General features: G+C 36.1%; 1 protein-coding gene across 1 annotated transcript in view; it reads left to right on the plus strand.

Moving 5' to 3' along the window:
• Positions 1–27,649, plus strand: part of LOC150089496 (dynein beta chain, ciliary-like) — a 1,205,440-nt gene that overhangs the window by 607,745 nt on the left and 570,046 nt on the right. The window contains 2 exon segments of the mRNA XM_090390004.1: positions 792–1,097; positions 12,190–12,495. Of these exon segments, the coding sequence (XP_090246130.1) occupies positions 792–1,097; positions 12,190–12,495 (612 nt within the window).

A 27,649-nucleotide genomic window follows, 5' to 3' on the forward strand; every position in this document is an offset into this window, starting at 1 on the left:
GAATGAAGTGTTAAAATGGGAGATGATTTTTTTTTTGGTTGATGCTGTATAAGCTTGCCTTCTTGCATCATTTTCCACTACTATTAATGCTGATATTGATTTTTTGAGTTCTGCAGAAGGTATGGCACTTACAACAGTTCTAGTAGAACCCTTATAGTGCAGGAAGCAACAGGCTTTTGCAGCCCTGTGGAACAAATAAAATAAAATGAATAAATAAATAAAAATAAAAAATATAGAAATAAAAATAAAAAAGAAACAGAAAATAAACACCTGTGTGTTCCCTCCTCACAATGATAACTATCTAGTTGACCTTTGAATATCCCCAATCTGTTAGTTTCGATAACCCATGGAGGTAACTTATTAATAACTCTCTAGCCAAAATAAAACTTCTTACAATCCAGTCTAAATTCCTGTAATTTTAATGTATGACTTGTAGTTCCAGAAAATTTCACCTTCATTCATTCATTTTAATATCTGCATTTCGAGCCGTATATACCTCGATCAGTTCCTCCCCCCTCCCCCTCCCCCCCCTCTCTCTCTCTATCTCTCTCTCTAAGGTGCCTAAATGCCATGCTCTATGATAAATACAATCAAGGAACTTTCAAAAAAGGACTTCAAAGAAGTTTTTTATAATTATTTAACGAATGGAAGAAATGCATAAATAAATATTAAGTTGACTAATATCCTTTTGACTTGACCATGATGTACATTTTAATTTATAATTTATGAAATGTGTGTGTGTGTGTTTCCTAAATTAATACTCAAAACTTTGCATATTCCTTACTTAATAGGTACTTTGCTATCTTCTGGATGGATTACTTACTCTTTCAAATACTCCTCCAGATTCTCCAAAGGAAGTTTATGAACTATACTTTGTTTTTGCATGTATTTGGGCATTTGGCTCTGCTATGTTTAAAGATCATCTCACTGATCATCGTAATGAATTTTCTCAGTGGTGGTTAAAAGAATTTAAGTCTGTCAAATTTCCGGCTCTTGGAAATGTATTTGATCATCGTATTGATCCAGAAACAAAAAAATTCATTCCCTGGACAGAAAATATCCCATCATTTAATTTAGATCCTGATAATCCTATAAATGTAAGTACTATATTTCTTTTATTATAGTAATTAAATTGTTAGCTGCTTTATTGTAAAGAAGTTAAAAGAGAATTATGCTGTATCCAATATAAGTAAGATGTTAGGCATTATTACCCAAGAATATGTATTCTTGGGTAATAAGCAAAGGCAAAAATGGTGAATGAGAGAAAGACTTCCAGCAGGAAATTGGAAGATAAAAGACAGGGAGACACCCCTGAGAAGAGACCAGCATCCATAAGGTTACAAATAAAATAATTATCAAAACTACTAATAAAAGTAATTAGCAAAATTAATTTTACATGTAAATTTATAGGTGTTAGTCCCTGTTGTAAGGAAATAAGATAAAATAAAATAAGATATTTTATTTTATCTTATTTCATATTCGTTTTTATGTATTATGCCATTAGCTTCATATCTTGTCCTGATTAAAAACGAATTCACACAGTGTGGCATTGGTTACTGGCTGATGATGCTTATGTATGCAAAATCATGGATACAACACCATTCTATTAGCAAAATTGGAAAATATTAAAATGTATATTGCAGTTGTGTAATGCTTAATTAAATAATGGCACATTTATTTATGATTGAAATTTGTATACTATTTTGTTTGCATATATATATATATTGTGTTTGCTTATATATATTTATATATATACAGGTAGTCATCGACTTACGACCTATGCACTTTATGACTGATCGACTTAAGACTGCTACTGCATCTCACACTACATTTCAGTCTGAACTGAGCATACATACAAGATTGTTGCTAGGAAGAATGCTATATGCACGTCAACCCCCTCTCTTAATGCAGTGCTCTCAGATTTTTCTGCTACGCTCACACGCCCTATCCATGTTGTCCCTGAAGCCTAATGGGAACGGTTGTGCATGTAGCATCAGCCCACTGCCCAGTAACGTGTGTTTGGCGTGAATAAGCTAGTCTTAATCCGTTTAGTCAGCTTTGCCATCACAGTCAAACAAAACATCTTACCGATGTATGTATGTCGTGATTCATGCGTCTCGATCTCTGTTTGCATACATATTATGTTCACTATTTTTGGTTCAGTTATATTTGTGTTACAATTAGCATTTTTTTTAAAACCCCTAAACATGTCAATCAAGAGGAAAGTGCCTTTGTCTACTCTTAGACCTGTCAAGAAAGAAAATAAGACAGAGAAAGGTTATCAATGGACACTGCTCTTCATGGACTAATGTTATTAGTGGAGTCCCCAGGGTTCGGTGTTGAGCCTGTTGTTTTTATGATATATTTATCAATACTATCAATGAAGGTAAATTGGGCTTAATGTTGATATTCGCAGACGATACAAATGTTGGCAGGGTTGTTAATGTCAGTAATGACAGTATGCTACTGCAAAAGGATCTAGAAAAGCTGGGCAGATAGGCTGAGAAGTGGCAACTGAAATTTAACATTGACAAATGCAAAGTACTCCATATGAGTAGCAATAGCTCTAGAGAAATGTACCAACTGTGTGGTATTATACTCAGGGTAGTGGATAATGAAAAAGAATTGTGGGTAATTGTGCACTCAAATATGAATTTTCTGAGCAATGCAGACAGGCTACCAGAGGACGTCATGTGGTCTTGTTAATGATATACAGGAATTTTACTAGCAGGGATAAGGAGGTGATTATCCCCCTGTATAAGGCAACGGTCAGGCCCACACCTCGAGTACTGTGTACAGGGAGCTAAATGATTTTAGTAAGCCTCATTTTAGGAAGGATATAAAATTGATAGAACAAGCACAGAGAAGGACAAAAAGACTACAGGTGAGGGGAAACAAAGGGGGTGCTCTTACGAAGAAAGACTTAAGTTCTACAAATTGCACCATCTGGACGAGGCACCTGCAAGGTGATCTGATTGAGATGTTTAAGGCCTTGAATGGATTGAACAGGCTCAGTATTGATTGTTTGTTTGTTTGTTTGTTATTTGGTTTTTAGGAGCATTAGCAACAAAGGCCATAATGCTCCGTGGATATGCGGTGGTCATTCCCTGACCTTTCCACATCCTCCTTAATTGGTGTTCATGAGATCGAACTCCAGTCTAATCAAGAAGCGTGTGCTACACACTGCTGCTCCTGCCCACTCAGTACTGATTCTTACTCTTGCTCAGATTACAAACCTGATCTCTACCTGCTGCACCTTAATATATGTGGAAAAGAAGTACACGAGCACCTCATTATAGCTATCTTCATCTGGAAATGGGGCGGCAAGCTCATCAAAGAATTCCTCACATCATGGACTGGGACAAAGGTTAATGCAGCAAGAGACTTCAGCCTGAGTTTTATATTTATATCCGTTTCAAATTGAGTCTTCAAGCTAACATTGCTGAGTTTCCTGATGAGACTCTGACACAGATGGAAATAATACCCTTTGACCTCAGCATGTGGAAAGGCACTGCATTCATGCAAGCCTTCTCAAAATCCACTAAAAACTTTTGAGCACCAGATTTGGAACCAACAGCTTCATGATTTCAAACATTTTATTATAAGTATCTAAGTTCTTTTTCTGTAAAAAAATGTAAATACATGGCAGATATGAGTTACCTACCTGTGCATGCCATGTAGACAGTTGGAAAAACATGTTTAGAACTTTGTCAAAGGTGCCATCTCCATAAATTGTATCTTTGTTCAATTCAACAAAGAGTTCTTTATCCCCTAAAACCAGAATTCTGTCTGGATCATCCACACCTGAATCATGAAGTATCAGTTGATGGTACTTCTCAGGAATGTCTTTTCCATTATTGAGAATATTTCTCACAAGGGCATATGGGCCAGTACTTCATTACTCAACTCTGATGGCACATTCCCCATCACATTGCAAGGAGTAGAACTAACTACTCTCATGTATTTCCTCATTTTGCTTCTGGCAACGTTGACTTCTGCTTTTTGAGAACAGGAATCATGACAATGTTTGGTTTGTTGTTGTTGTTGTACTATGTTGCCATATTTTGTCTTCATAACTGAATGACAGTTGAGGGTGCAGCAGGTAGAGATCCCCAGTTTCTAATAAGAATATGGAATCATGATGATGCAGCACTTGAACGGTTGCCTTAAACTACAAACTGATGTATGAGATTTCACAATGCACTTAATTCCCTATTCCACTACAGTCATCCCAGCGTGTGGTTTTTGTTTGATGGACTGAAGAGGGACCTGGTTTGCCACATATTGACACTGGCTAATGCACAGGCAGGTCCATCCAGAGGTCAAAAAAAGAAGATATGATGCACTGCATGACTTGGTTGCCACTTTTGTGCAGGAATATGAGCAGGTAGAAGACAAACTGAAATACTTGAAGAGATTGGCTAACTTACAGTAATGAAAACTCTAATCAAATCCTTGACAAATAAATAAATCACTGAAATATGTCTGAATTAGTTGTTTGTTGATAAAAAAACCAAAAAGTTCACTTTGTAAGACAGAGAAAAAAAAATTTATTTTTATAAATAAAGTAAAAGGCTTTAGTTGAATAAAACCAGAGAATTTTATTTCCTGTAATTTCCCTCACAAACATTTATATCCAAATATTCTATTTCATATTAAAATCAAAAGTTATATTAAAATACATCATATAGAAGTAGAATTGAAATAAATTCAACATGTTGCATTTTGAAATATGAAATAATAGTAATAAAGTAATAGTAATAGAGGCATGTGATGCAAAAAAGCAAGTTTATGAGCTTATGTAGCATCAGCCAAAAAAAAATAAATAAATAAATTTACACAACCATTCCCTCTAAAAGTTTGTCCAGTTCCTCCTTGAATTTATTTAAGCTATCAGCTTCCACAATGACAGATGGAAGTTTGTTCCAGCAATTAACCACCCACTGGCTAAAGGCAAATTTCCACACATCTATTCTACAACAGTCTTTCCTCAATTTGAATCTCTGTCCCCCTCAGTTTCTTATTCTGAGAAAGAGGAAGAATCCCATCAGCATTCAGCTTGCTCAACCCATTCAACGCCTTATACACCTCAATCAGATCACCTCACAGGTGCCTACTCTCCAGACACTGCAATTTGCAGATCTTAAGCCTTTCTAAGAGCACTCCTTTGTTCCTCTCACCAATCTTGTTGCCCTTCTTTGTACTCATTCTAGCAGCTCTACGTCCTTCCTAAAATGAGGCCTCCAGACCTGTACACAATACTCCAGGTGACCATTGCCTTGTACAACGGGATAATTACCTCCCTGTCAAAATTACTATATATCATTGACAAGACTCCATGACCTGCCCTGGCAGCCCGTTTGCACTGCTCAGCAAACTTCATATTTGACTGCTGAATTACTGCCAGGTCTTTTTCACTTTCCACTTCCCTGAGTGTAGTACCATATAGTTGATATGGAATTTAGAGGAATATGGTATTTAGAGGAAAATAACATTTACACAAACACACAGTGTGGTTTTAGACATAACAGGTCTACACTAGACCACCTAGTTAGGATAGAAGCCAACATCAGAAATGCATTCATCAGATCATATGGTAACTGTATTTTGACATTGAAAAAGCTGTTAATACCACATGAAGATATCGGATCCTATGAAACATGCACCAGGCTGGACTGAGAGGCAGTCTTCCTGTATTTATCCAGAATTTCCTAATGAACAGAACTTTTCAAGTCAAAATACAGACTTCTTTCTCCAAAATCAACCAACAAGAAGAAGAAGAAGGCATCCCACAAGGCTCAGTCTTGAGTGCCACATCGTTTGCCATAAAGATTAATTCAATCACAAATCAACTCCCTTCTTCAGTGTCACATGCACTTTGTGTCAATGACTTTAGCATTTCTAGTCAGTCACATAACATGAGAACTATTTAGAGGCAGTTGCAATGCACAATCAACAATATAAGCAAGATGGCTCTAGATAATGTTCAGACTGTCAATGCAAAAAGCAATATGTGTACATTTCTGTCACAAGCGAAATCTCCATCTTGGCCCTGAATTAAAACTAAAAGACCAGAGAATACCAATTCAGTCAAAAAGCAAAATATCTTGGACTAATCTTAGACAAAAACATTCGGAACATATCCAGAAGCTTGTAATAGTTGTACAAAACACCTTAACATGCTTCATCAACAGCATGGGAAGCAGACAGATATTCCTTATTAAACCTATACAGAGCACTAATTATGTCAAAATTAGACTATGGAGCACCGGCGTATGATTTAGCAGGGAAAACAGCTCTGAAATGGCTGGGTCCAGTTCACCATAATGCACTACGTATAGCCATTGGCACTATCATAACTCTCCCATATATAGTCTCTGTGCTGAAGCCAACAAACCACCCCTAACTCGTAGGCAACAACAACAACTAGCATTAGATTGTGCATTTAAAGTAAAATCTATGCCTCAATACTCTGCTTGGGAAATCCTCTTTGATCCACATTGCAAAAATATCTACCAGAATCGTCAACAAGCAAATCAACCCCTGGGGATTAGAGTGCACGACTTTTTAGCAGTACATAACCTTAATGTAGACAATGTAGCACACTTGACAGGTCACATCCCTCACCATGAAATTTGCATATCCCAGTATGTGACTTCTTTCAGAAATGGGATAAAAAAGCGATACCTGCAACAATCTTCCAACAGTTAGACTTAAATTTTTGGAATATATTCCAATATACACAGATAGCTCGAAAATAATAGCAGCTGTATTCCCAGATATTGCTTTAATGCAACAAATACCGAAGGAGTGCAGTGTATACATGGCAGAATTGTATGCAATAAAAATAGCCTTAACTCGTGTACAAGTAAGTGTTACATGAGAAGTGTAATATATACAGATTCCTTGAGTTCTTTACAAGCCATGCAAAACATAAGTACACCCAAACACCCAATTCTTTGGCACATAGGACAAATATTAATATAACTGACTGCATTATAAATGAACAGGATATACATTTCTGTTGGAACCCAGGATGTACAGGGATTGCTGGAAATTTAGCAGCAGACAGATCAGTAAAAGAAGCCATACTGCAGACTGGAGAAGAAATTTCAGTATCGTATTTCGATTACAAGCCTGTGATATGGCATACTTGCCAGTTTCAATGGCAAATACGCTGTATCATGCTTGCCAGTTGCAATGGCAAGTGCAATACGGCAATACACTGTAGGAATCTGCAAACTGCAAACAAACTATGCCAAATAAAGCCGAATATTGAAAACTCAGTTTCTAGCAAACAAAAATCAAGAAAAGAAGAAACCGTACTGGCCGGAATAATCGAACATACCCATATTATACACTCATTCTTATTGCAAGCAGAAGAACCAGTACGATGCCAGACTTGTGGCAGTATCCAATCAGTCTGACATATATTGATAGACTGCCCTACATATACAAATGAATGCAAACAAGCCTTCAAAGACATTTATAGGACACATCACAGCATTACCCTAGCAGACATCTTGAATGATAGTGATGACTTTACAGATGTTTTCACCTTCGTTAGAACTATTAATCCATATCACAGCCTCTAAAGAATTAAACACAATCAACAGACTAATCCAATGAAGTATGCACCAGGTTAAAAGGAACAACTGAAATCCAAAGTCAGCACCTCTGAAAAACAGCATACCATATGAATTGGTGCATTATGACCCGCATAGTTCATGTGACAATAAACCCCAACACAACCAACCAACCTCTTACTCAGATTATGCACTCAAGGGACATAAATTCAAATCGAGGAATGACAGTTGCAGAATAGATTGTGTGGAAATTTGCATTTAGCCAGCAAGCGGTTGATTGCTGGAACAAATTTCTGTCTATTGCTGTGAAAGTTGATAGCTTAAATAAATTCAGGGAAGAACTGGACAAACGTTTGGAGTGAATAGATAGGTGAAACGAGAAGGTTTTTTTTTTTTGGTTGATGCTGTATAAGCTTGCTTTCTTGCATCATATGCCACTGATAATATGGAAAAACTAGATAAACTGTTATAGGGGATGGACAAGTAATATGGGAAGGGTTTTTTTATTTTTGGGCTGATGCTCCATAAGCATGCGTTTTTGCATCTTTTGTCACTACTAATATTTATTGATGCAATTTATTAGTTTTTAATAAAAAAAATGAGATATTTAAAATATATTGTGTATTTCTACCTTTTATTTAAAAAAAACAACAAAAAAATATTAATTCTATTGAAAATAAAAACATAATGTTATAGGTATAAAACATAATGAGCACTGTTAGTCTCTTCCATTTTCCAGTTTAAAAACTGCTACACACACACACACACACACACACATATGCAACCACAAAATTTCAAATTTGCACCATGTGCCTATATTTTTGCATATTATGTGTATAGATGGTTTTAAATTTTTTTTAATTAGATCCCATTTTTTATTTCCATTTTCAATTTTTTTTTCACAATTTATTTCAAATTTGGCATGCTATGAAGCACACAGATTTTTTTTTTTATATCTAGCTTCTTGCATCATCTTATGTGTGGTACTACACTTAGGGTGGTTGAAAATGAAAAAGACCTGTAAGTAATTCTGCAGTCAGATATGAAGATTTCTGAGCAATGCAGACAGGCTGCAAGAGCAGGTCATGGGGTTTTGTCAATGATATACAGGAATTTTGCTAGCAGGGAAAAGGAGGTAATTAGCCCTTTATATAAGGCAATGGTCAGGCCATGCTTAGGAAGGATGTAGATTTGCTTGAGTGTGTTCAGAGAAGGGCAACAAGATTGGTGAGGGGAATGAAGGAATCCTCTTACCAAGAGAGGCTTAAGTTCTGCAAATTGCAGTGGCTGGAGCCTAGGCACCTGTGAGGTGATCTGATTTAGGTGTATAAGGCCTTGAATGGGTTGAGCACGCTGAGTGCTGATGGGATTCTTCCACTTGCTCAGATTATGAACCTAAGGGGGCATAAATTCAAATTGAGGAAAGACAGTTGTAGAATAGATGTGCAGAAATTTGCCTTTAGCCAGCACCTGCTGGTTAAAGGGTGGTTAATTGCTGGAACAAACTTCCATCTGTCATTGTGGAAGTTGATAGCTTAAATAAATTCAAGGAGGAACTGGACAAACTTTTAGAGGGAATGGTTGTATGAATTTTTTTTTTTTTTATTATTATTTATTTATTTTTATTTATTTTATTTTTTGGGCTGATGCTACATAAGCTCATATGCTTGCTTTCTTGCATCACATGCCTCTATTACTATTCTTACCATTCTCCTATGTGTGTGTGTGTGTTCATACACTCTGCTTGAAGAAGTCATCCAAAATTAATACATCTTTTGTTAAATTTATAAATAAATAATAGCAAAGGAGAGAAAAAAACATGGTATCTAACTTAGTATTAAAAATCACTGAAAACAAATTAGATGAAATATATTCAACATACTCTGAAATAAGAATAGTTATAAAACATCTTTGTGCTAACCACTCCCTCAAGAGTAATCACTGGTTTTCATATTGCATAAATGGTAATATATGGCTTCAAGACTAAATATTTCTCAAGCTAGATGGAAAATATCAAAAACAGCTAACAACAAATGTGTGAGAAATATTTCATAGTGAATGTGATTCTCATGCTGTTGTGAAATAACTTGTACCAAATTGTAGTGCGAGACTTGATAGGTCTTCTCATACTGTAACTCTGAGAAAATGATAAAAAAAATTCAAAATGTGTCTATATTGAGGAAGGTGCCCAAAATTCACAGATTTTTGTCTTCAGTAATTAATGTGGGCTTATTATTTTCAAGATAGTATTATGACTGCAGGGTTAATATAAATTTATGTCCACTTGTATGTTTCATATGAGAAAGAGTAAAGGTGCAAAAATCTTTTATTTGCAAAAGTGGAAGATCACTTTTAAAATAATAAAAGAGCATTGGTTGGTGGTCCTCACATCCACAACACTTGATGTGAGGACTACCAGTGGGATTTCAAAAACACCACTATCTTAACAACCTATAATTACTACCAATACAGAGACTTTATAAAACTTTCTTCATTATTGACATAACCAATAATATTGATCACAATGAAGGCATGCAAATAGATAATAACCATATATATATCTTCAAAAATGTTTTTAGAACAAATAAAAAAAATAAAAAATCAGTAATAGATTCAAAAAGTTAATAATCACAATGATACCCCCCCCACACTATGCCTTCTGACATAATCCTTATTCCACCTACCCAGCAAAGATCTCAAAGAATAGCTGTGAAAAATATGAATGGCCTCTAATTACATAATCCAACATTACCCTAGAACCACATCCTCATTGTGAGCCTAACATAGTATCAACAGAATGTTGCACTATGCCTTCTAACATAATCCTTATTCCACCTACCCAGCAAAGATCTCAAAGAATAGCTGTGAAAAATGAGTGGCCTCTAATTACATAATCCAATGTTACCCTAGAACCACATCCTCATTGTGAGCCTGACATAGTATCAACAGAATGATGCAAGGAAGTAAGCTTATGTAGTACCAGCCATAAAATAAATAAAATAAATAAATCGAATTTAAATTAAATAAAAAAAAAAAAAAACATATTCAATGTCACCTTCCTTCCATTCATTTACATATTTCTTTCAAGTATTTATTCAGTTCCTCCTTATATGTAGATAAACTTCCAGCCTCTACAAGAGTAGGTGGGAGTTTATTCCAAAAGTCAATCACTCTTTGACTAAAGGAAAATTTTCCAACAACCCAAAACTACAGTTATCCCCCAGTTTAATTTTATGCCCCATTATATATATCACATACTAATCATAAAAATTCCCTTAGTTTTTAGTTTACTTAAACCTTTCAGGGCCTTAAACCTAATTGAGGTGTTTAAAGTTTTGAATGGATTGCATAAACTTAATGGGCATTATTACTCTTGCTCTGACAAAACATACATAAGAGGTATAAATTGAAATTGAAAAAAGTTGGTTATAGGATAGATATGTGAAAATTTTCTTTCATTCAGAAAGAAATTTAAATTATTAGAGGGAATGGGCAGATTCTTTTTTTTTTTTGGTGATGCTGTATACACTTGCTTCCATGCCTCATTTTGCCCTAGTGATAGTAATATTAAAAATGAAATAGGCTTTTACACCATATTAATATTTGATCTGCAATTCTTCTTATCATCCAAATTTTATCATCTCTTATCATCTTTTATCATCCTAAAATGTATCAATGTAGTGCACATTTATACATATACAATTTTTGTTGTCATAGACCCATAACTAAATGATATTATTGTATTATTATTGTAAATATAATAAATGTCTGAACTATGTTTGAGACTTCTCCTATCAATTTTGATATGGACAATAACATGTTATTCTGTTCTGCATTTACAAATTTGGTAATGATTTTAGAAAGTATAACAGAAAAGTTCACTATTTGCCTGCTGAGACATGGATATGTATATTGCAAGACAGTCTGTTGCCATAAAACTATGCGTGTCACATTATTAACATTTCTCTTATATATATAGATTGAAATTATCCTCTTACTATTTGGAGGTTGAATTTTAATATAAAAAGAAAAAAAAAAACTTGTCTCTTCTGCCAACTTAATAGTCAAAGAGCAGATTAAAAAAGTGTTAATGAATATCTAATAAACCTGCTAAGCCCTTTCGTTCCCATTGTCTAGTTACTTTGGAAGCACTTGATATTTGCAAAAATTCACTGTTAAATTCTGAACTGGAAAGTAAACATGAACTAAACATTAATTTCCAGAAACAGCAGAATTTTACTGATGGTGGAGGGAAGTGTCCCATCTTAACAGAACATCACAAGACCTTAGTAACATAAATAACAAAGCATTTCAATAGTCAGAAGAATGTAAAATATAAATTATTTGAATAGTCCAGAGAACAAAAAAAAAAAACTAATAATTAATAGTTCTTGTGTTAATATTGTCTTATTGTCCTTTTGATTTTCATTTATATTTTCATTTTGTAAATTATACTCTGAAAATGTATTAAGAAATAGATTGCCTTTAATAACATTTTGAACTTAAGTTATTATTGAATTATAAAATAAGTAGGAAAAAGTTACTAGTTTTTTAATAATTGCATTACTTACAAGACATAAAAAGAATTTTATATGTGTTACAGAATGCCATGGTGAATACTGCTGAAACATCTTGTCTGCATTATTTTTTGAATCTTCTTCTGGAAAAACATCGACCAGTACTTCTTGTGGGAAATTCTGGTTGTGGCAAAACACTTATGATGAAGGAGAAATTGAGGACTATGGGAGAAAGTTTCATGGTTACAGAAGTTAACTTTAATCATTACACATCATCAAGCACCCTTCAAAGAGCATTGGAGAAATTACTGGAAAAAAAAGCTGGGAAAACTTACGGACCACCTGGAAATAAGCATCTTATTTATTTTTTGGATGATCTTAATATGTCAAAGGTATGCAAAGAAATTAATTAAAATATTATTGAAACTAAAAACGAAGCCTTCTTAAACACTAGTACAATATACTAAAAATCTCAGTTGTTGATTGCAAGATCTCAAAGATGTTATTATCAGAATAAGAATCCAAAGTTTAAATGAATTTTTACTTTCTTTTTTAAATTTATTAATAACTTCTAAAATACTTTTAACTTGGATGGGGAAACTGCTGTAGTGCCATTCTTTGAATGGAGCTTGTTTACTATTTCAACTGTTATCCTAATCCATCCTTGTAAAGAAGTTAGGTACTTCTCAGTATTCCTTTCCAATAATAATAAAGAACTATGTAATAAATATTTTCGATTTTTTTATAACTCCAAACACAAGATTTATTGAAACCTGAAGTATATTAGTAATTTGATTGAGTTGATCAGAAATCAGAACATCCCTTTTGACACTGAATTTAAATTTCTGTGTGTGTAATTTTCAGGATATACATAGAGAATAACCTCCTGGGTGTAACCTCCATGCATAAGTACGTGGGTGTGAACCAACGTAAGCAGGGGTCGAGGTGTGGCGCCCACACCACATGGAGGAATGCTGCCCCCTATGTTACCAGGCAGTACTAGTGGTAGATGACTCTCATCAACTGGTGCAATACCACCACTTTGCTTATTGGAGGCTTGAAGTGGTGGAACCCATGTTTAGTCTAGAGCAGTGCTTCTCAAAGTGGGCGATATTGCTCCCGAGGGGGGCGTTTGAATTATCCATGGGGGCGTTAGGCATGAAAGGGGGTGACAGGGGGGCGAATGTACTTGCTTATGCAACGGATGGAGCACCATCAGTGATTGGCCGTTACAAGGGTTTTATGGCTTATTTAAAAAATGCTGTGCCAAATATTATTACTGTTCATTGTGTCATTCACTGTCAGCATTTAGTTGCAAAAAAGCTTGGTGATCAACTGCACAATTCTCTACAAACTGTTATTGCTGCCATAAACAAAATTAAAGCACATTCTTTGAATGATCATATATTTCGAAAGCTTTGTGATCAAAACAGTGAAGATTTTGAGCGATTGCTACTTCACTCCGAGGTTCAGTGGCTGTCAAAAGGCAACTGTCTCAACAGATTTTATGAACTCTTTGATACTGTTGTCGAGTTTTTTGAAGATAGGAACAACCACCTTAGTAATGACCTCAAGAAAATGAAAACTGATATTGTTTATCTTGCAGATTTATTTACTAGATTCAACTCCATGAACTTACATTTACAAGGACAAGATGTAACTCTTATTAAGGCAAAAACTCAAATTTCAGCATTTATTTCAAAATTAAAGCTTTTTATGTGCAACGTAGGACGACGTGAATTGTATCAATTTCCAAATCTGTTGGAAATAGAGAAAAAAGAAAAAATAGCTGATGAAACTCTACTAACTTTTTGTAATCATCTAGAAATGTTGCACAGAGATATGCAGGAAAGGTTCGAAGATCTCCTTAATTTGAAAATTAGAGATTGGGTTATAAATCGTTTTTTAAATAATGACGATGGTGAACATTTTGTAGAAGAAGAATTGATTGAGTTACAAAATGAAGTTGAACTGAAGCCAAAATTTCAAAATTCATATCAGGAATTTTGGTTACAAAAGAAAATCCCTGACCATTATCCTGCATTGTGGGGAATTGTAAAAAAAAATTACTTATTTCTTTTCCAACATCATATCTAGTTGAAACCAGTTTCAGTGCTGTATCTCAATTGATGACAAAAACAAAGAAATTGTCTGGATGTTGTTAAATGTGGCGATTTACGACTGCTACTTACAGATATTAAACCTAATATTGATAAGCTAATAAATCTACACCAAGCTCATCCATCTCATTAAATATTAAAATATAATTAACTATTTCCATTAATATCATGACTTATTTATGTAATTAACTTTAATTTTTATAACTGACTTTATTTATGTAGTCGTAATTTTTTACGAAGAAGGAATAAAGTGCAGTAAATAGTTTTATTTATAATTTTCTTTTCTTTTTAAGTTTCTTTATAACCGACCCCCTAAAAAAAAGCCCTGGCGAGGGTTTTGTTTAGGGGGTCGGTGATCCAAAAAAGTTTGAGAAGCACTGCTGCTCTAGAGCTAAGTTCCGGACAACCCTTCCCCATCTCTTCCATCATGCAGTATGATTGATGACTTTTGAAGTTATGATGAACATCGTGGCGAGATCCAATATTCCTTACATTTCGAGAGTATAGATCTAAAACAGTGTTCACAGGCCGGCCGCTAGTTAGTACACTGGACCGAACCTATTGGTAACTCTCTAGGAGGCTTCCGGATCAGCTAGTGTATAATCTTGCTAACTCTACTCTGCCAGATAGTGACTGGAGGGAATCTGAGTAGTGTGTATGCAGGGGGCATTGTCGAGGCCACGTTATGTCAAGTATCTGGGTATATTAGTATTAGTAATGGCCGCATGGTGCAAGAAAGCCTATGACTTATGCTGCACCAGCCAAAAAAAAAAAAAAACGCATAAAACAATGATAAAAAAAATAATAAATAAATAATAATAATTAATAAACGAAAAGGAAATTAAACCTATCATCTTATGTGCTTCCCTGACCCGAAGGTACTATCCAGAGGACCTTTGAATTTCCCCAAACTGTCAGCCTCTACCACTCATGTAGGCAACTTATTCCAGTAATTTATAACTTGCTGGCTAAAATAAAACTTCCTGCAGTCCAGAGTCTAACCATTTCTCTCCGTAACTTGAATTTATGTCCCCTAGTTCTAGCATCATTTATAATCTTGAAAATTTCGTCCTCATTCATTTTGCTGATGTCTCTCAGAGCCTTAAACACCTCAATCAAATCTCCACTAAGGTGTCTAGTTTCCAAACTCTGCAACCCACATATTCAAAATCTTTCTTCATAAGGACGACCTTTTGCCGATCTCACCAGGTGAGTTACCCGTCTTTGCACCCTTTCAAGAAGCTCAATGTCTTTCTTTAGGTGCGGTCTCCATACTTGAACACAGTATTTCAAGTGTGGTCTAACAAAAGCCTTATATAATGGGATTATCACGTCCCTATCTCTATTTGCAAAAGTTCGATAGATCATCGATAGACACCATGGGCCTTACTTGCAACCTGTTTACAATACTCAGAGAATTTCATGTCTGACCGTATCGTAACACCCAAGTCCCTTTCCTCCAGTACTGGGTTTAGTAGAGTAGTTAATAACTTATTCACTTGGTGAAGTGAACTCCACCAAGTGAATAAGTTATTTTATGATTACTGTTTACCAGGTGTAATACCTTACACTTTGTTGGATTAAAGCATAGCTGCCATTTTTCTGACCATTCCTGAAGTCTATCTAGGTCTCTCTGAAGAAGCTCAGCTTGACAGTGATCATTAACTACTCTACCGATTTTAACATCATCTGCAAATTTAGACATCACGCCCTCTATCCCTTCATCGATGTCGTTTATGAAAATTAAAAACAACAGTGGTCCTAATACTGATCCTTGAGGACCCCCACTTCTTACATCAACCCAATCTGAGGCATAGCCATTTATCACAACCCTCTGCCTCCTACCCTGAAGCCATCCTGCTATCCACCTAAGGATTTTCCCAGTGATTCCAACCTGTTCCAGCTTATAAAGCAACTGCTCATGTGGGACTGAGTCAAAAGCTTTGCTGAAATCTAAATAAACAATGTCGAAATTATTCCCTAAATCCAGCTCGTGAGTGATCCTTTCAAAATACCGAACCAGATTTGTTAAACATGATTTTCCCTTTACAAACCATGCTGAGTATCCTTGAGAATTTCAATCTGATCCAAATGATCCTGTATACCGCCCTTCATCATTGCCTCCATGATTTTCCCTACCACTGAAGTCAGACTGACAGGTCGATAATTTCCCACTTCACTCTTAGAGCCACCCTTAAGTATGGGAGATACATTGGCACTTTTCCAATCCAAGGAATCTCCCCAGAGTCTAGTGATGCTCGCATAATTAGCCTCAATGGTTCAATGCACTCACTTGCTGCCTCCCTTAAGATTATAGGGTATATTCCATCAACTCCAGGAGCCTTACTGGCCTGTAGGCTCGAAAGTTTTTTCATTAAATAATCTTGCGAAATTTCAATATCATTAATTACATATTTTTCAACTTCGCTCCCACAATATCCCATTGCCACAAAACGTTTTTCTTTTGTAAATATCGATGCAAAATAACTGTTGAGTTCATCTGCAACGGCAGCTGGTGTATTTAATACAATCCCCTTTCCCTTACGTAAAGGTCCGATCTGGTTTGTCCTGCTCTTCTTGGCATTTATATATGTGAAGAATTCCTTATCTCCACCCCCCCCTCTTTGCTCTGTTTGCTAGTGATTTCTCATAAACTGCCTTTGCCTGTCGAACCTTTTCTGTGGCTCTATTACACATCACCTTGTAGCTGTTATAGGCTTCAGTACTTTTTATTGCTCTGTAACCTTTCCATGTCACCTTTTCTGCTCAAGTAATGTGGCAACTTCACTATTCATCCAACTTGGAACCCTCCTCGTTGAGTATTCTTTTAATGGTAAACACACATTCAAGGCATCTGTGATTAATGTTTTAAAAGCATACCACAGTTCAATTGTATTCATTCTCTGTGCAATATCTACCCAGTTAATAGAGGCCATGTAGTACCTTAAGGCATCATAATGTCCTTTTCTGAAATTAAACCCCATTCCTTTGCTTTTACTGCTGCTACCTCTCTCATCATCATCCACCGTAGAACTCCGTGATCACTTCCTGCTACTGGTTCCTCTACTGTCAGCCCTGTTATGTCATCTGATTCATGGGTGATGATGAGGTCTAAGATATTCTTTTCTCTAGTACTTTCCCTGACATGTTGATACAAATAACAGTCATCTAGTTGATTTAAAAATTTTGTTCCCCATGTCGAGTTTCCTTCCCATTTTCTCCAGTCAATTAGAGGCAAATTGAAATCACTCATAAGACATTGACGCTTACTTGCCCATCCCATTTGCATGTAGAGGCTTTTGTCATAATCTTCACAATCACCTGGTCTGTAGATTACTCCTACTCGCATTATATCTTTGTTTCCAACTATCTCACACCATACAGATTCTGTCCTAGCATGTGAAACGTCTGAATCTGGGAAAGCTATCGTCGCACTCAGGCTGCTTCTGATAAGAAGCATTACCCCACCACCCCTTCTTTCTACCCTATCCTTCCTAAATACATTATACAAGCCGTACTGAAACTCATCATCCCCAATTTCTGGGTGGCACCTCGTCTCTGTAAGCCTTATTATGTCCTCGTTGCTTGTTTTAACCAGCAGTTCGAATTCACTCATTTTATTGATGACACTACTAACATTACTATATAGACAATTAAGACTTACTGTTCTTGTATATTTAACAACCCTAACACAACCCTTGAAGTTAGGCTCACTTCCCTGGCATTAGTTACCCGCTCACTTGAAACGTTTCTGCCCGCAGAACATCTAGATATTATGTCCAGTTGGGGTAACATATAAGAACTCTTGAGGTGTGTGCAAGAGTTTATATTCTTACCATGTGTACGCCATACCCAAAAATTTCATTACTTCATACAGCATGTCCCACTCACTTTTTCTTACTATTGAATACACCATGAATTGTCAAACTAATAGAGCAAGGTTATCTGCGAAAAGATCTAAACCTCCCAAACACTTCCTAATTCATTTCACAAATATATGTGGTCTCAATCCTAATCTCAGTGATGTCCATTTCCGCTTGCAGTCTGCCAAACCCCATGTACTCTTTCTGACAGAATCTCAGTTATCGGTTGATTCAACTACTGCTCATCTCAGATGCCCAAATTATTTGCTGTATGATTCCTTTCGCCTCAAAGGTGGTACATGTGCATATGTCTGGTCTGATATTCCCTGTCAGAGACTTGGCAATTTAGAATCTCCTCTCTTCGATCTTCTCTGGCTTAAAATATCTCTACCTCATTGTGTGAAATTCATCTGTTGTCTCTACCATTCTTCCAACTCTACTAATCACTTGGAGCTCTTTGAATTCCTCTCTTTGCAACTTTACTTTCCTAACAGTGAGGTAATTTTCCTTGGTGATTTTAATGTTCTCAACTCCAGCTGGCTTCGTTTTTCTAGTCACATCGACCCAGCTGGTCGAGATACTGAGGCTTTTGCAATTACTAATGACCTCGCACAGTGTTCATTTACCTACAAGAATACCAGACAATCCTAATCATACAGCCAACACGCTTGATCTTTTTCTCACAAACAACCCTTCTAAGTACACGGTCGAAGTGAGAGGTCCTTTAGGCACTTCAGATCACAACTTTGTGATTGTCTCTTCTCCAATGGAGCCTTTATCTCATGGCTACTCCAAATCTCATATTGTTTGGCATACAAGAATGCAAAATGGGATGACTGCGAGATGCGAGATTTCTTTTCTTCTTTTTCTTGGTTGGATTACTGTTTCAAAACTTCTGATGTCAACATTTGCTCAGATCGTGTCAGTGAAATTATTCTTGCAGGAATGGAATCCTTTATCCCACACTCCACTTTAAAATCTCGTCCTTTATCTAAACCTTGGTTTTCAAATAAATGTGCTAAGGCTTACAAGAGAAGAATGTTGCATATCGTAATTGGCTTGTTTATAATTCTTCAGTTTCATTTTCTGATTACACCAAGGCTCGCAACAATTGTAAACCAGTTATTAATCAGTCTAAACTAGAGTTTGAACAGGCTAAGAGTAGAAAACTTGCTTCTTGCCCTAATGGTAGCCAAGCATTCTGGTCTCTTGCCAAAGCTATTGGCTGCAACTTTTGTCCATCTCTGCTCCCACCTCGGTCCAAACCAGATGGTTCTGTTGTCACTTCAGCCAAGAATAAAGTTGACCTGCTAGCATCACATTTTTCTTCCAACTCATGTATTAATGATCTTGGAAAAATACCTCCCACCATTCTCAACATGCTCCATTCAATGCCTCCTGTGGTCTTCCGTCAAAAGGATGTCAGAAGGATTTTGACAAATCTTGATGCTATGAAAGCTCCAGATCCCGATGGAATTTCTCCACTTGTTCTCAAAACCTGTGGTACTGAACTTACTCCTATTCTTTGCTGCCTTTTTTCACTTTCTTATTTTAAAAGATGTTTTTCCTTCTGCTTGGAACTTTGCTCATATCCAGCCAGTTTCTTTAAAGGGTGACAAATCCCTCCCATCCAATTATCGTCCCATTGCAATTACTTCTACTCATTCTAAAGTAATGGAGAAATCAATTAATCGCCAACTCTTAAACTACCTAGAAACCTTCCGTCTGATCAATGATCGTCAGTGTCGATCCACTGGAGATATTCTGGCTTATGTTACCCATTTATGGACTAATTCAATGGAAAGGTTCGGTGAAAAACAAGTAGTTGCTCTTGACATCTCAAAGGCTTTCGATTGTGTGTGGCATAAAGGTCTTCTAAACAAGCTTCCGTCTTATCGTTTGCCAACTGTTTTATGCCAACACAAATAATTGGTTATCCAGTTTTCTCTCTGATCGCTCACTGAGAGTGATGATAGATGGCTCTCTGTCTTCTAACTTCTGCACTAATGCTGGTGTTCCCCAAGGTTCAGTTCTTTCCCCCATTCTTTTCCTCTTGTATATTAATGACCTTCTTCCATTGACTGGAAATCCTATCCATAGTTTTGCCGATGATAGCAAATTGCATTCCACTTTACATTTTGAGAAACCTTGCCCTTCTCAATCAGCTTCAACTTCTCAAAAATCTGCTATCAGTTCCTTAAATGCCGATCTTCAGGTAATTCTCCAGTGGGGCAAAGACAACTTAGTTGATTTCAACCCTCCTAAAACTCAGTCTTGTCTTATATCTCGCAAAAAGGATTCTTCTCTCCTATGCTTATCTTTGGTGACACTCTGATTTCTAGGCAAAATGATATATCTCTTTTGGGGATTACCCTGACTTCTAATCTCTCTTGGCACAAACACATTACAAATATTGCTTCCTCTGCATCTAAAAAACTTGATTTTCTCTTTCGCTCTCGGCGTTACTTTTCTTCCAAACAGCTGCTCATTCTGTATAAATCACAAATCCGCCCTACCATGGAATATTATTCCCACATCTGGGGTGATGCCCCCCAAAACCTCTCTCAGGCTTCTTGATTCCATTCAGAAGAGGGCAGTTAGGTTAATTAATGATTCATCTCTAACAGAGTCTCTCCACTCGCTGTCTCATAGACGTACTGTTTCTGCTGCATGCCTCTTCTACAGATACTTCCATGGGCACTGTTCTTCTGAATTGGCTTCTATAATTCCCGCTCTTTCTTTCAAAACAGTCGAAACACGTGCAGCCACCATCCAGCATCCATTTACTGTCCAACTTCAAACTCACAGAACCAACTTTTCATCTTCCTCATTTATTCATTCATCTGCCGTTTTCTGGATCAAACTTCCTTCGTACGTATTTCCTGAAAATTACAGTCTACAGTAGTTCAAGTCCAATGTCAACAAATATCTTCTTTCATCTTCTCAACCTTCAACCCAAGCACGGTACTAAGTACTATAGGTTCTAATACCTCTCATGTTTGGGGTTTAAATTAAAAAAAAAAAAAAAAAAAGAAGGTTGTTCCAAAGAATAGAATTAGAGGGAATAGACAAAGGACTTTGTGCAGTGAATATGCAGTTGAATTGTGAATGTATTCTGGCTGTTTAATGCACAAATTTAAATTGGTTAGGGAAAAAAAACAAAAAAAAAAAAACAAGATGGATTATGAAAGCCAGTTCAGAACAGTGCTCATAATAATATCTGTTGATGTTACTATCAGCAGAAACTGAGGGTGTGTGTGCTGAACCCTATGCTGAAACCAAACTTCTGGTCACCTGTCTATATACCTCCACATCTTTTACATCCTACTCGTTCTATTGCATTTTCATATAAGTTATATCCGTTTGCATTTTACATTTCCTCTTACTTTTTAATTTCTTGGTAAGTGTCTTCCTGCTGTACTAAACAACCCACTTCAAACAGAAGGAAATTATTTGAGTTTTGAATTAGAAGAACTCTGAATAATCTTGATCTCAAGGAGTCTCTAGATCCCAATATCATTCCTCTCAGTTTCTAAAAACTTGTACCTCAGTGTTAACTCATATACATATTTTATGTTGTCTAATTTACACTCTCTTATTTCGCTGGTGTTTTCCTTCTGCATGGAAGTTACCATCATTAAGCCAATTCATAAGAAGACTGACAAATAGCCTTCAGTCATTGTCCAATAACTGACAGTTAATGGATTGAATAACATCCAGCAGTTGCATAATACAACAAACATCTGATTAATGATTTTTGATGTGGATTCTTTCAGTTTTGATCAACTGTCAGTGCCTTGCTTTATGTTACTCATCTTTGGACAAATTCTGTGGAAAACTTTGAAAGAAATGAAATTGTTGCATTATGCTCTTCTCCTGTGATATGATTTTTTTTTTTTTTAATTGGATGGCTAACATTCTCTCAGACTACTTGTATGTGATGGCAGATAGGACTTTGCATTCCAGTTATTCAAATAAAGCTGCATGCTTATAATTCTGTTGTTTCACAAACTCTCTTTCACTTGAACATCACATTGATTACATTTAGGATCCCACTCTCCCAAATGTAATTCTGTTTATATTAGAATACGATTCTCCCGAATTGAATGAGTGGATACAGCATTAAATTGATTATTTAAGGTGTTTTAAATTGGGTTTAGTTAATTTTTCCACTTTGGTTTAATGTTCTTGTGCAACACTTCTATATTGAACAAAATAAGCTTTTAAACTCCTTAATGTATTTTAAATTTTAAATAAATCTTTCTTCTTTCCTTTTTTTTTATCTGAGTGAGGGATTCTTCAATTCTTATTAGGTTGGGATTATTCAGTCATACAGATATACAGGGGTTCCTTGCTGTCTGAGGATAATTGGTTCCAGAAAATTCCACTTAAAAGAATCCACCAAAAATGGGGACCACATTTTCATAATGTGTATTATGTAATTTTACATAGTAAAAAAAGAATTGAAGGAACTCAAAAATGAAGGAATTATTTTATTAAGCATTTTTATTATAATATGTTGAACAATATAAGGTTAAGTAAAGTTTATTGAAGTTATACTATTTTTCAGTTTTAAGGATGAAGAATGAATCCAGAGTTGTTTGGGTTTTTTTGCCGTATTTTTCGGACAAAATTGTGTCGTAGCATTTAGTTATGTCATGCTTAAGTTTTGCTGCACAATCATGAAGAGGGTCGATCTCATAAAAATATTCAAGTGCTTGGTTAATTTTGTCATTGGTGGAAACATCACCAAATGAACTTCCTAAACATGGTTTCAAAAAGGTAGTAATAGTAGTCTCCATATATTCCAGGAGCTCACATCTGGTAAGTATGGGTATGGCACACCCAGGGTCCTGAGCTGGATATCATCATTCTTCTCTTTCTTGGTGATTCCCTTTTGTCTCTCTCTCTCTCTCTCTCTCTCTCTCTCTCTCACAGGGTGGTTCAGGAATTTTTTTTTTTTTGGCTGGTGCAACATAAGCCTTTGGCTTCCTTGCACCATATAGCTAATAATAATAATAATAAGTGCTTCCGCTGTATAGTGCAAGGAAGCCCCCACACACACACACAGTGTGCGTGTTAATTGGAATGCCCATACTTCAATAATCAAATAATTAAAAATTGATGACCTGGCTAGCCGGGTGGGTAAAGTGCCTGCCTGGCAACTCAGAGGTTGTGGGTTCGCATCCCGCTTCGAGCTTGGATCAGAATAAATGCAAAAACTTTGGGAGGTGCATTATGGCCACAGAAGCCGATGTGCCGACAACTAACAAAAAAAAAAAAATTTAAATGGTTAAAAGTGAAAAATCATGACTAGGAATTTATTAAATGTAGCAGTGAATCTATTAGATGCAACAGTGATTTATCAATATTAGTTAAATTATATAACATAATTTTTAAATGTGATACCCTAATAAATGTAACAAATTATTGATTGGTCTGAATGTAATTCGCAAAATAATTTATCACTTTTTTTTTTTCTTTTTTTTTTGAAAACCCCAAACACGAGAAGTATTAAAAGCTATAATATTTAGTACTATGCATGGGTTGGAGAGTGAGAAGGTGAAATAAGATACTTGTTGACATTAGACTGGAACTTCTGTAAATTGTAATTGTCAGGAAATACATGAGATGGAAGTTGAAGGAATAAATGAGGAAGAAGAAAAGTTGGTTCTGTGAGTTTCAAGATGGACAGTAAAAGGATGTTAATTGGTTGCAGCAAGCATATGGACTGCATTGGAAGAGAGAGAGCTGAAATTATAGAAGTCAATTCAGAAGACCACTGCCCATGGAAGTATCTATAGAAAAGGCATACAGCAGAAACATAATGTCAATGAGACAGAGAGTGGAGAGACTGTTAGAGATGAATAATTAATTAATCTAACTGCCCTATTTTGAATGGAATCTTGAAGCCTGAGAGAGGCTTTGGGGGCACAGCCCCAGATGTGGGAACAGTATTCCATGGTAAGGTTTGAGATTTGTACATAGTGAATAGCTGTTTGGAAGAAAAATACTGCTGAGAGCAAAGGAGAAAATCCAGTTTTTTAGATGCAGAGGAAGCAATATTTGTAATGTGCTTATGCCAAAAGAGATTAGTAGTCAGGGTAATCCCCAATAGAGATATATGATCTTGCCTAGAAATCGGAGTGTCTTCAAAGATAAGCATAGGAGCAGAAGAATCCTGTTTGTGAGATATAAGACAGGACTGATTGTTAGAAGGATTGAAATCAACAAAGTTTCATTGCCCCCACTGGAGAATTACCTGGAGATCAGCATTTAATTACCTGGAGATCATGGAAGTCAGCATTTAAGGAATTGGTAGTGGGTATTTGAGAAGTTGAAGCTGTTTGAGTGGGGCAAGGTTTCTCAAACTGGAAGGCAGATTACAATGTGCTATCATCAGAAAAACTATGGATAGGATTTCCGGTCAATGGAAGAAGGTCATTAAAATACAAGAGGAAAAGAGTGGGAGAAAGAACTGAACCTTGGAAAACACCAGCATTAGTGGAGAAGTTAGAAGACAGAGAACCATCCACTATTACCCATGGTGAGAGAGAAAACTAGATACCCAATTACAAAAAACAGTTGGCAAACCATAAGATGGAAGCAGAAGAATCCTTTTTGGGAGATATAAGACAAGACTGAGTTTTAGAAGGGTTGAAATCAACTAAGTTGTCTTTACCCCACTGGAGAATTACCTGAAGATCGACATTTAAGGAATTGGTAGCAGATTTTCGAGAAGTTGAAGCTGATTGACCAGGACAAGGTTTCTCAAAATGGAAAGTGGAATGCAATGTGCTATCATCGGCAAAACTATGGATAAGTTTTCCAGTCAATGGAAGAAGGTCATTAATATACAAGAGGAAAAGAGTGGGGGAAAGAACTGAACCTTGGGGGACACCGGCATTAGTGGAGAAGTTAGAAGACAGAGAGCCATCTACCATCACCCTCAGTGAGCGATCAGAGAGAAAACTGGATAACCAATTACTAAAAACAGTTGGTAAACCATAAGGTGGAAGCTTGTTTAGAAGTCCTTTATGCCAAACATGGTCGAAAGCCTTTGAAATGTCACAAGCAGCTGCTTAAGTTTCACCAAATTTTTCCATTGAATTTGTCCAAAGATGGGTAACATAAGCCAGAATATGACCAGTGGATCGACACTGACAGAATCCATACTTGTGATTAGATGAAAGGTTTCCAGATAGTTTAAGAGTTGGTGGTTAATTGTTTTCTCCATTTCTTTGGAAAGAATAGAGGTGATTGAAATGGGAGGATAATTGGATGGGAGGCATTTGTCACCCTTTTTAGGAACTGGCTGGATATGAGCAAATTTCCTTGCAGAAGGAAAACACCTTTGGAATAAGAAAGTGAAAAAAGCGACATAGAATACCAGTAAGTGTAGGAACACAGGTTTTGAGAACAAGTGGAAAAATACCATGAGGACCTGGAGCTTTCTTAGCATCAAGACTTCAGAATCCTTCTCACAACCTTCTGACAAAAGACCCCAGCAGGCATTGAATGGAACGTACTGGGAATGGTGGGAGGTAGTTTACCTAGATCATTTAATACACGAGTTGAAAAAAAAAATAGGATGCTAGTAGGTCAGCTTTATCCTTGACTGAAGTCCTACATTATGTTGCTCTACATAATGTGGTACTATTTCTAATATTAAGGTCCCTTTAAGCTCTGAATGAAAACAGTTTAGGGAATCAAAATTTTATTATTCCTTTCTTTCAACAGTGATCATTGCCTGTTCGATTTCCATATTATGCATCATTTCATTATGCATCATAGTGTGTAATTTCCGTATTGGCCTGGCTACGATTTTAAATTTGGTATCTTTAAAGAATCTGGTAAGTTGTTTGTGGCACTGTTCAACATATGGGACAGAAATAAAGTATTTTTTGATATTATTATTGTAACAATCGCTCAGTCCTTTCCTCGTTTGCAACACAAATAAATGACCCAGTATAAACATTTCTTGTGGTGATTGCAACTCGTCTTATCAGGGTTCTACGCAATTTCCTCTGAATTTTCATGTTGATCAACATGCGGCCTCAGTTCGGGCTTCTCGTTCAGCAGCATCAGAATTAGCCTTTCATGCCATTAATGAAAAACATACATTTTTATTTAACGAGGCCAAAATACTTAAGTGTCCAACATAATTATACGAGACTATTAATTGCAGAAACCATCAAAATTAAATTACATGAGAATTCTGTTAATGTTCGCCGGCCATATCTAATCTCCAACTCATGGTCCTTTATGCCCATGTGCGAAGACAAATAATCCCTATTTAAGTTCCATGCTCACCCCTATTCGGTAATTTTCATTCCTATGATCACGACATATGGCCAAAAAGCATTGTCAGCTTCAGGAAACATCTCTCCTATTCATAAAGTTGGGTTGGCTAAAAGGGTAAAATGAACACCTACACACAAGTCTCTTTGACTTCTGAGCCAGGAAAGATTATGGCGTTAAGGTTGCAATATAAGAGTTCATGAATCCATCATGCATTGTGCCCACTATCCAGGCAGGTGGCAGTGGTTGCTTAATTTGGGCAAATACTAGGATCCCTGGTACATATGTTTCAGTGGTGAAGTCTGCCAGAAGCTTGTTTGGAGACCATGTATACCCTGCTATGTTGCATTTTTTCCTGGACAGAAACGGGGATCTTCCAAAATGATAATGCACCATGTAATCAGGCCCGCACTGTACACAAGGAATTTGAACGGCAGAGTGAAGGTACTACCCATCTTGATTGGCCCACAGATTTGCCTGACCTAAATCCAATTGATCACATGTGGGATGTTTTGGAACATGAAACCATCATCTGTTCTGGCACTGTGGAAATCCTTTGCAGGCAGCATGGCTGAAAATCCCTACAGACATCTAGTGGAGTCAATGCCTAGGTGAATAGCACCTATTATCTGTGAAAATTGTGGCTCAATATATTAGGTAGGTGGTCATAATCAGTGATCACTGAGTGTATTTATTTGTAATAATCTCTAATAGCTTTTCAGACATTATAATATTACAATAAAATCTATTAATAAATCTTGTTTAACATTTTCATTATTATTTTTCCTTTAAATTGATGTAATACCTTTGCTCAACATGAAAAAGTTTGATAGGCATCTTTATCCAGTGCCTATTTAGTTACCTTAGTTTAACATATCATTTTATGTTAATTTTTAAATTAATTCTTTATAAAAATTCTACAGTATTAAAAAAAAAAGTACAGAACTCATGTCTGAGAGTGGAATAAATTTCATTGATTATAAATTGAATCCATTTTATAAAACATGCAGCATATTTGCCCATTTTAAATTTTACATCTTTGCCTTGTATACGTACTCATATCTAACATTAGAAACTTAATAGGTTTGCGGCTCTCAATTTTTATTTTTTCACAGTGTTTTCAGAGTCTTTCCAATTCAATATTATGTAATCTATTCTAGAAGTATTTTAGAAGTATGAAGTGTGTATACAGTGGTTAATGGTCATTCTACAAAATTCTACTGTGTGTATGTGTGTGCGTGCGTGTGCAGATCTATCCAAAG

The sequence above is a fragment of the Mastigoproctus giganteus genome, chromosome 2, assembly GCF_048544385.1.
Source record: "Mastigoproctus giganteus isolate SK-2022 chromosome 2, ASM4854438v1, whole genome shotgun sequence".
Taxonomy (NCBI): Eukaryota; Metazoa; Arthropoda; class Arachnida; order Uropygi; family Thelyphonidae; genus Mastigoproctus; species Mastigoproctus giganteus.